The following is a 10,202-nucleotide window of genomic DNA, read 5'->3' as shown; positions in this document are numbered from 1 at the left end:
CCTCTTCATCTTCAGCGAGGACAACGTGATCCGCAAGTATGCCAAGAGGATCACGGAGTGGCCATATCCTTTGCTTGGCAGACGGTGGGGGAGAGTTTGGAGGGAGGCGGTTGGGGTCCGAGACTCCAGCAACGCGTGGGGACTGTCGCTCTCCTCCCGCCCCCGTGGCCCGAGCACAGGGTAGGCTGAGGGTGCCTTCTGGTGAATCTGGACCGTTCACGTGTCTTTTTTTTTGCGCGAGTCGAGGGAATGGGGTTCATGGACAGTTGGGGGTGTTTTTTCAGGCGTGGTTGTATTGGCGAGGCCGAGGGTCGCATATCATGTCGTGGTTGGGCGTGCCTGGTCCTCTGGGTGAGCCAAGGCCGGACTCCTCTCCCCCATCCCCCAACTTTAGATCAAACTCTTCTTAGACTAGATAAATGATTTTTTTTAAAAAAAAAAGTGGGAAGGGGCCTCTCGCTGCAAGGCGCCCCCCCCCGCTGCGTGTCTGTATAGCTTTCCGGGGACACCTGAGGAAACATGAATGGGGTCTTCCTCTCCCCTAGGGAGCACTAAGAGGTTCGCGGCAGTGTGCTCTCCTCTCAATCTCTGGAGTATTTTCCGCCACCTGAAGCGACAGGTTAACCTCCCTAAACGTTGCCACACCTGACTTGATTCACTTTCCTTCCTCATCCCTCTCTCCAGCTGTTTGTGTGGGTGTGGGTGGGTGGCAGAAATCTCAGGGTGGGGAGCTGGTTTATTGTTGTCTCCCTTTGGATCAATAAGGCTGATGAAACCTCCCTCTCTCCCCTTCAGTTCAAAGCCTTAAGTTGTTACCACCCAAAATAAGTCAGTTCTTTATACCATACATTTATTAGGATTTAAATAAGTTGGTTCATGTCTCTTAATCAGCCACTGTATCAAGTAAACTGTGTGTCACACAAGCAATATCTGCATTTGGGACAATGCAGTTCAAAGCCCTTCTTGAAAAGACTGGTGTAGCTGTTGATTTTGCTGTGGAGTGTGTGTGTTTTTATATTAGGTGGTGTGGCTCTACTTCAGTTTTGCACATTTCACTGTGGCATTGTAGAAGCAGTACCTTTCTTCAGAATTCCTGTATGCTCTTGTTAGTTTTAGTTTGTTCTTTTCATTTGTGTTCTATGTCAGGATAATCTCACCAGTGCTGGCAAAGTACTTAGATTCTTGTCCTGATAGCTGGGCTGTAGAAGACTTCAGGGTGACCATCACTTTAGCTAAGACTATCACCATTGATTTCTTTTAAAACCAATTCTGGTAATTGGATTAGATCAATTTTCTTCTTTTTTAAGAATTGGGCATGTTTCAGTATATTGTAACCAATCATGAGTTGTAAATTGTTGACATGTTATTGATGTCTGAAGGGAATGCATTTTCGAAAAACTTACTTCAAGCCAAAATCCCTAATTGTAGGAAGCTACACAAATGTGCTGGCCTTCTACAATGTAAATGTGTGTGCACACAATTGTATATGGACAGAGCAAAATCTTCTGTACACACACACACACACACACTGTGCTACAGCCAATTAAATTTTACTAAGAGCAGACCCGTTGAAGATAATGGACCTAAATTAGTCATGTCCATTAATTTCAATGGATCTGCTCTGTGTATGTTGAAACACTGGATACAACCTGATTGTGCTATGTCAGCACACATGGCAAGCAAAATATCTCAGTTTTTACACCACCTGAACCCTTTACACAAGTAAATAGCCCCATTTGCTATTTCAGAAGCCTGCTCAGTTTTGTAGATCAGGTGTGCCCATGTCTGACTTCTATGGAGCTGAAAGGACCATAGTCTGTGCACACTTCCTCTATCTCTCCAATTGACCTGACTCAAGAGGAGTCCCATCCTAGGAACAAGTCAGACTGTCAGTTCACCTGGCTCTTTGTTGTCTATACTGAGTGCAGTGTCTCTCCAGGGTTTCAGACGGGGATGCTCTCATTGCCGTACCTGGAGATGCTGGGGGTTGAACATGGGACCTTCTGCATGTGAAGCAGATGCTGTAGCCATTGAGCTATGGCCTTTCCCTGTGCCTTTCTTCCTTTCATGTTGTAAGGAATTGTGGCCATGGTAGCGGAACTGTCTGTAGCAGAATGAGCAGAAAGGAGGTAATTCCGCCCTGAGCTTAGGGTTAGGTTGCTAAATAATCCCTCCCTCCCTCCGTGTGTGTCCAAATATGTATTGGCAGATCTGCACTAGTGTCAGGAGTGTGCTTTCATGGCAGTATTCCCAGGGGGGTCCTGTTGTTTTCTTTTTATCTGAAATCATATAGCTAATGCTCGCAGAACAGCAACCAGACCTGCCCTTAGCAACATGGCAAGCTGTTCCCCTTCCCAGTTGAAACTGTGTGCATGCAGGGGAAGTATTGACAGGGCAAACAGAATCCACCAGATTGCTGGAAGAGGCGAATTAGAAGGCATCTGTGCTGCAGCCAAGCTTGGGATAAATGTACCTCAAAGAAAAACCTTGTGGCAATTCAAGTGTTGCATATCTGCAAGGCTAGATTCTTTCATTGCACTGGTGGTGGGGGTGGGGTGCAGAAGCTTATTGGGAACTTCAGAAGCTCTCTAGTCATGCATAGTGATTGTAAAGCAAGCTTCATTTGGAGTGTTTTGGCTGGGGGTGGGTATGTTCTGTTCCAGCACAAGCATCTAGGAGGGCTGGGTGTGTGCTAGTGTGCTGGTGTGCCTACGGCGGTGACTGGTGCAAGGTTTAAATCAAGCCATCTCTGGTACCCAGGGGAGCTCGCTGTGCTGCTGAAACACTTCCCTGCCATCTGGGCCTTGGCCTAGAATTGGGCATGGATCCAGAGATACACACGCTGCAGAGAAGGGAGGGAGTTTGCTATAAAGGCACAAGGCTACTCTGACATAAATCCTTGCTTGGAAATGAATTAAGATCCATTCTCTATGGTTTTTCTTTTTCTTTTAGTCAAGCCCTTTTGCTACAAGGCAGCACAGGTTTCACTTTCTATACTGGCTTGGCAAGGCTGTTGTTGTGTAGTGATTCAAAACATGATCTGATATGTCCTGGGTCGCATTTCAGCAAAATGCAGAACTTGTTGTGTGGCCTTTTTGGACAAGCTGCCTCCTCTTAACTTCAGCTCTTTCCCAGGGGGGATAAGAATAATGCCAGGCTACCTTACATGGTTTGAGCCAGGATTAGGCCAATGAGTTACTTTTAAAGCTGTTCGTCAGCAGAATGGAGTCCCTTGGGAGATGGTGGACTTTCCTTCCTTGGGGGTTTTTAAGCAGAGGTTGGGTGGCCATCTGTCATGAATTCTTTAGTTGAGATTCCTGCATTTGCAGGGGGTTGGACTAGATGACCCCTGGGGTCCCTTCCAATTCTACAACTCTATGAAAATGGCATTTGAAAGCATTGGAAACACATACACATGAGTCCAGTTTATTGCTGATTTTCTTTAACTCTTGCTTCCACTCCTTTTGAATATATGATCTTGGCTACAATCATTGCTAATTGCATCGTCTTGGCCTTGGAGCAACACTTACCAGTTGACGACAAGACGCCCATGTCAGAGAGGCTGGTGAGTACCGTTTATTTGGTGGGGGAGGGCAATGTTGTCATTCTTACCTTCTTACTTAATTGTATTTATCCGATCCCATTTATGAAGCACTTCTTGTAAAATCTGTGTCTATTGTTGGCATCTGTCTGTCAGTAAAAGCTTCAGCCATAAGAATTATTATTATTATTATTATTATTATTATTATTATTATTATTATTATTCTACATAACAAGAACAATCCCATATAGAAAAAGGATTTAAAGCAAAAAACAGTAATTTCCCAGTCCTGTATACATGTAGACTAGGAAAAAATTCTCCACTTAAATGACTCATTGGAAAAAATGAAGGTCTTCAAAAGCCTGATGTGTAATGGGAGGCAGTTCCAAAGGATAGGTGCCCATTACACTCAAAGTCCAGCATCATGCAGAATCAGGAGTGCCAACTTGGCCCTACGACTGTGGGTGCCCGGGACCTTGGATGCCATGCAGTGTACATGGCCCTGGCACCAAAATTTGTGGGTGCCTTGCCCCTTCATGGGGAATTTTGTGGGTGTTCGGGCACCCAGGGCCCCAGGGAATTGGCACCAATGTGCAGAATGGAACTCCTGATGAGATGGTGTCTTGATTCATGGGGGATACTGTTATCAGATGGCTATGTTCTAGTCATCACCATCGGATGCAGTATGCCTCTGAAAGCCAATTGCTGTGAATCACAAGCGGGGAGCATGGTATTGTGCTCACGTCCTGCTTATGGGCTTCCCAGAGAAATCTGGTTGGCCCCTGTGATAATAGGATGCTGGATTAGATGGGGCCACTTTGGTCTGATCCAGCAGGGCTCTTCTTATTTCTTAACCAGGTCAATGGACAGCCTTATCCAATGTAATGGAGGATAAGGTTCTACCTCTGCATCCACTGCTGGAGGCAGTATGCCTCTGAATACTAGTTGCTGTGAACTGCAGTTGGGAGAGCGCTGTTGACCCGTTTGCTCATTTCCCATTGGGACATCTGGGAAAACAGGATACTGGACTAGATGGCCCTTTTTACTGATCCAGTAGAACTTGTCTTATGTTCTAACTTTTTATTAGTCTACAGCAGGGGTCCTAAGACTTACCCGCCTTTGGGCCGGTGGCCGCTACGCCGATCGCGCGGCGGACCGGAGGGCGGGGGAGTGCGCGTTCAGTGGGCCGGAGGGTGGGGGAGTGCGCGCCAGTGCGCATGCGCAAACCCATTTACTGGCACGGTGGCGCGCTTCCAGGCCAGAAAAATCGCCGAAAATTGTTTGTGCGCATGCGTATGGGCCTCCCCCGACCCGGAAGTGCACCGGAAATGACCTCTTCTGGGTCGGGAGAGGCCCATACGCATGCGCAGAAACGATTTTCGGCGATTTTTTTCAGATCTGGAAGTGCGCCGCCGCAAGAGCGGGCGGCGGTAGCGGGCGGTGGGGGTCGTCGTGGGCCGGATTGGGAGGCCAATTGGGCCGCATCTGGCCCGTGGGCCGTAGTCTGGGGACCCCTGGTCTACAGAGAGTAAGCAAAGTACCGTGGGGGAATGAGCAACTAGCTGGTGAAGAAGCCATCAGAATAAGCATCTGGGGAGAAAGAGTCCTAAGATGGAATACAGGAGGAGTCAGTAGACATGGGAATGAGGTTTTTATGTTTTAGGCAAAGGTTCTAGGTTGCACTAAGGCTCCTGGGAAGGATGAACTTACAATGGCAGATTTCTCTATCTCTGAAAACGCAACCCTCCCCCATCCCAGCTTCCCCCCAGGTCTGTGTTACCTGGAACAGATGATGCTGCCTTAAATCCATAGTGCAGACGTGGTAGGACCTATTCGTATTTGTTCTCATATTTTTCCAAACTTAAATTCAGTTCTCCACCTTTCTATAGCAATTTTGCAATTTTTTATAAAAAAAATCCACATGAAAACCAACCAGTATTTTAGTATGAATTTATCTTAATGTACGTTCTTTTGTACGTACAGATTTTTGCACACCACTATTTCCCTAAATATAATGCACTATTGAATATATTTATTTTTATGTACACACTTTCCCCAATATATGTGGTTTGGGGAGCTGCATTGTGAAGTTCAGAGACGTGTGAATTTCAAAGGATGTCGGTTTTTTGGTTCCTGGACTGTTTTAGAAAATGCGGATTTAATTGGTTCACTCTCAGATGTGAACGGAATGTCATTCTTCCTCATCCCTATACCAAGGCCATTGGCTGTCTGAGGCTGATGCAAGTGTTGTGGTCCAGGGCAGCGATGGAGGAAGATGCTGAGGCGCCTGGGGTGGTGCGCCCAATGGCAGGGTGAGCCGCCCATAGGGGCGGGGCGAGGGTGGGGCAAGCCACCCATAGGGGTGAGGTGCATCACAGGGCCTCTGCAGTCTGCTTGCCTCCTCCCGCTCAGCCGCCCTACAGCTGGGGGGGGAGGCAGCTGGTGGACCATTTGGTCAGCAGGGAGCTTGTGTATGCCCGAGCCACTGCGTCTCTCCCAGGAAAAACACATGGCTCAGGGGCGCTGCAGGCCCCGCGGTGAGTGCTGCCCGGAATTTTGTCACTCCCCCTCACTGGTGACACCCGGGGCAGACCACACACCCCCATCCTCCGACCCTGGTCCAGGGAGGGATGGCTCTGTGGTTGAAGGAAGTAAAGGGCATCAGGTTGGCTATCCGTGAATCAGGTGGTACCAATTCTGTTTCCTCAAACAGGGTCACATTGAGGCATTTGATAGTTTTGAACTGCTCATGTGAAGGAGAGAAGAAGGGAGGAGGGGGTCTTCTTCTGAAGATGAAATTTGATGGGTTTACCATATTCCCTTTAAGAGAAAACAACACTGGGAGCAGCCCACTCACAAAGAAAATAACTTACCAGCAGGCTTTATGGTAATGAGGCAATTATAATATTTCAAATGCAAAGCAGAATGATTTTTGGGATAATCTCTTCATTCTTTATCAGCTGGCAGGGAGGGGGTGGTGGAGAGAAACAGGCAGCCAGGGCTACGTAAACATTTTACTTGTTTTTTTTAAGGCTGCTTTGGAATGTTTCCGAAGCTCAACCTGAGTGGGTATGGCTGCTCCTAGCACAGGGAGATGAAACCTTGGAACCTCCCTCCTTTGAAACATGTTAAACCTAAAAAAAGAACATTGGGGAATAAAGAAAAAAGCTGAGGGTTTTAGGCAATTCCCTTTGCCTGTTTTTAGATGCTTCATTCCATATTCCACAAGTCAGTTAAGAGAACAGTTCCTGGATTTCATCTACTATTGCAAAGGGGCGGAAGCACTCCTTATGTGAGGGTGTATCCAGACTGCCATGGGTGAGGGCCCACTCTTCCCATGGGTAAAAGGTAAAGGTAAAGGACCTCTGGATGGTTAAGTCCTGTCAAAGGCGACTATGGAGTTGCAGTGCTCATCTTGCTTCAGGCCGAGAGAGCCGGTGTTTGTCCACAGACAGCTTTCCGGGTCATGTGGCTAGCAGGACTAAACTGCTTCTGGCGTCTGGAGGACTGTGACGAGTGCCAGATTGCATGGAGATGCCATTTACCTTCCCGCCGCAGCAATATCTATTTATCTATTTGCACTTTACCTTTCCTTTTTTCCCCATTGGTAGACCAGGTCTGTGGACCAGTTACACCTGGATGGACAGTTATGCAAGGCCCTATTGGAGCCCTGGCCTACAACAACCCATTGGTCACAATGGGTAGACCAGGGTAGACCAAGTGGCCAAAATTCCCAGTGTGTTTCAATTGAGAAAAGGCCTTAGCCTTTTCTGCTCTGAATGCAGAAGGCCCCAGCTTCAATCTCCTGCACCTCCAGGTAGGACTGGGAAATAAGTCCTGCCTGGAACCCTGGGGAGTTGCTGCCAACCAGTATAGACAATACTGAGCTAGATAGACCAATCGTCTAATTCAAAATGAGATAATTCCCTACATTGCTGTGTTCTGTGGCCCATACAAGGGCTCCTTCACATACTGTATAGATACTGATCTGGAGGTCTGCATGTGGACCACTTCTTTAAAAGTAAACTGATTCACTTGCCTAGCATGAAATTTAAAACCACGTGGTTCCATAAATTTATCTCCTGGAAGAATGCATTAAAGGTGAAATCTAGGGCTTAAAAATAATAATCCAAAACCCTTAATTGAGTATATTAGTTTCCATCATCTAGTTGATTATATTCATATAATTGCGCATATCATTAGAACAATGTTTTGAAGTGGAATATCATACTTTTAGATGGTGGGCATTAAGATATGTTGCAGCAGGTAACATCTCAGAAGAAACATCTCCTCCCTGTGATCTTAGAAAAGGCATTCCTCCTTGTGTGTGAGAGTTAAGAAAATATGCCTTTTCCAAGGATAAATATATGGGTTGTATTCAAAATTAATCTTACTCAAAGTAGAGCCATTAAAATATTGGACACGACTAACTTAGGTGAATTAATTTCAGTGGGTCTACTCTGGGTAAAACATAGTTGGATGCAACTCTATACGTTTTTTGAAGTGTTGCCAACATAGCTGCCAAGTTCTCCCTTTTTTAAAGGGAAATTCCCTTATGCTGAATAGGCTTCCTCGTGAGAAAAGGGAAAACTTGGCAGCTATGGTTGCCAAATTAATTGAGGATGTATGTTTAGCCAGTCATCTGTCTTCTTCATGAATTTATTAATTTTATATAAATATGGAAGTGAGAGCTGGACCATAAAGACGGCTGATCGCCGAAGAATTGATGCTTTTGAATTGTGGTGCTGGAGGAGACTCTTGAGAGTCCCATGGACTGCAAGAAGATCAAACCTATCCATTCTTAAGGAAATCAGCCCTGAGTGCTCACTGGAAGGACAGATCGTGAAGCTGGGGCTCCAATACTTTGGCCACCTCATGAGAAGAGAAGACTCCCTGGAAAAGACCCTGATGTTGGGAAAGATGGAGGGCACTAGGAGAAGGGGATGACAGAGGACGAGATGGTTGGACAGTGTTCTCGAAGCTACGAACATGAGTTTGACCAAACTGCGGGAGGCAGTGCAAGACAGGAGTGCCTGGCGTGCTATGGTCCATGGGGTCACGAAGAGTCGGACACAACTAAACGACTAAACAACAACAATATAAAGATGTCTTTCTCACCCATCTGCTGCCACTTAGGGAGGTTACTAACAATTTAAAATCACAGTGCAGTAAAAAAAAAAAAGTTTAAAGGGGGGGGGGGAGAAATAAAATACCTAGCATTTAAAATGCACAATCATACAAAATATAGAGGCAAGAAATATAGAAATCTTAAAATGTGACCACTAGATTGGTTATTTTTTGGTTTGAGACATATTGCTATGGCTGCCTTAACTTAGTTCCCTAAATTATGATGAAAATTTTCTTATGATGAATAATCATTCGAAAGAAGCATGTTGTTATTCAAATAATTATTAGTTTTTAATAGTAAACTGATAACTATATAAACCCTCCTTCACCCTCATTCACAAGGTTCTTTTGTTATTTGTAAAAAAAAAAAATCCTACCCTGCCCACAATAAGAAAAATATATATCATGGTGGTTAATGTGAAATCAACATTAAAATTATTATTAGTATTGTTATTTATAAAAATTTGTATAATGCCCTTCATCTGAAGATCTCAGGGTGGTTTACAGCATAATTAGAGTAGCTTGTGAATTACATTCATGAAAGAAATACTGAATATGTCACAAATCAGTAGGTCATATTAATGGAGCAATATGGCTGGATTACGCATCAGAGAAAGCCTGGAAGAACTGTTGCATATGTATTGGATACAGAATATTGTCAATTTTACAATAAATTGGATGAGGAAAACCATATTGCAGGCATGTCTAACAGGTAGCGGTAGATCGTAATCTACTGGTAGATCACTGGACATCTGCAGTAGATCACTGGCTCCCCCCAAAGAAGCTGAACAACTGTGGCTCCCCTAAAAAAAGGCTCAACGTTTTAGCTCCTCCCTGAAAAACACAACAACTTTGACCCGAACCCAACCCCCCCCCAAATGGGCCTTCCTCCTTCCTAAAACAAAGCTCAACGATTTTGACCTGAACCCCCAAAAAAGGGGGTAGATCACTGCCAGTTTTTAACTCTATGAGTAGATTGCAGTCTCTTGGGAGTTGGCCACCCCTGCCATATTGAAAGCCTTGATTTGCCATCTTATTTGCCTGTCTGAAGTAATGATAATATAAAATCATGATTATGATGATAATTAATTAGCGTTATTAAATACATATCTCGATCACCTTTCAACAGAAGATTCCAGGGCAGTGTGTGAAAGTGTAAAAATAATCCAAGCATGTAAATTTGATATGTTTGGAACAAATGCACGTAACAAGCAACAAAACAAAGAGCAGATGAAAACTTATAACAAAAGGAACAAAAATAAATGTATCCAACAGGTCACTATTTTGTGAGATGGATTCAAGTGCATCCTTGAAGCTTCTGATTTGCACTATTAAAGTAAAGCACTCTGCCTGCGCTAGCACAAAAAAAAGGGGGGGACGCCAAGAAAAAAGGATCTGCAATGAAAATCTTGGGATGAAGCACTACACTGGATGAGCAAATAGGGATGAATGCTTGTTGTCACATAATGACCCTGTTAACATATCAGAATGAGTGCTCAATAAAGGCCAGATGTACTAGACTGTACTGGACTAG

At 45.0% G+C, this 10,202-nt stretch overlaps 1 protein-coding gene across 1 annotated transcript in view; it reads left to right on the top strand.

Moving 5' to 3' along the window:
- Positions 1 to 6: 6 nt before the first annotated feature.
- The window catches only part of CACNA1B (calcium voltage-gated channel subunit alpha1 B), a 317,851-nt gene continuing 307,655 nt past the window's right edge, over positions 7 to 10,202 (top strand). The window contains exons 1-2 of the mRNA XM_060270557.1: positions 7 to 63; positions 3,460 to 3,565. Of these exons, the coding sequence (XP_060126540.1) occupies positions 3,473 to 3,565 (93 nt within the window). The 5' untranslated portion in view covers positions 7 to 63; positions 3,460 to 3,472. The remainder of the gene's footprint in view (positions 64 to 3,459; positions 3,566 to 10,202) is intronic.

This window comes from Zootoca vivipara, chromosome Z (assembly GCF_963506605.1).
Source record: "Zootoca vivipara chromosome Z, rZooViv1.1, whole genome shotgun sequence".
NCBI lineage: Eukaryota > Metazoa > Chordata > Lepidosauria > Squamata > Lacertidae > Zootoca > Zootoca vivipara.
This window is presented reverse-complemented; position numbering and strand designations above follow the sequence as displayed.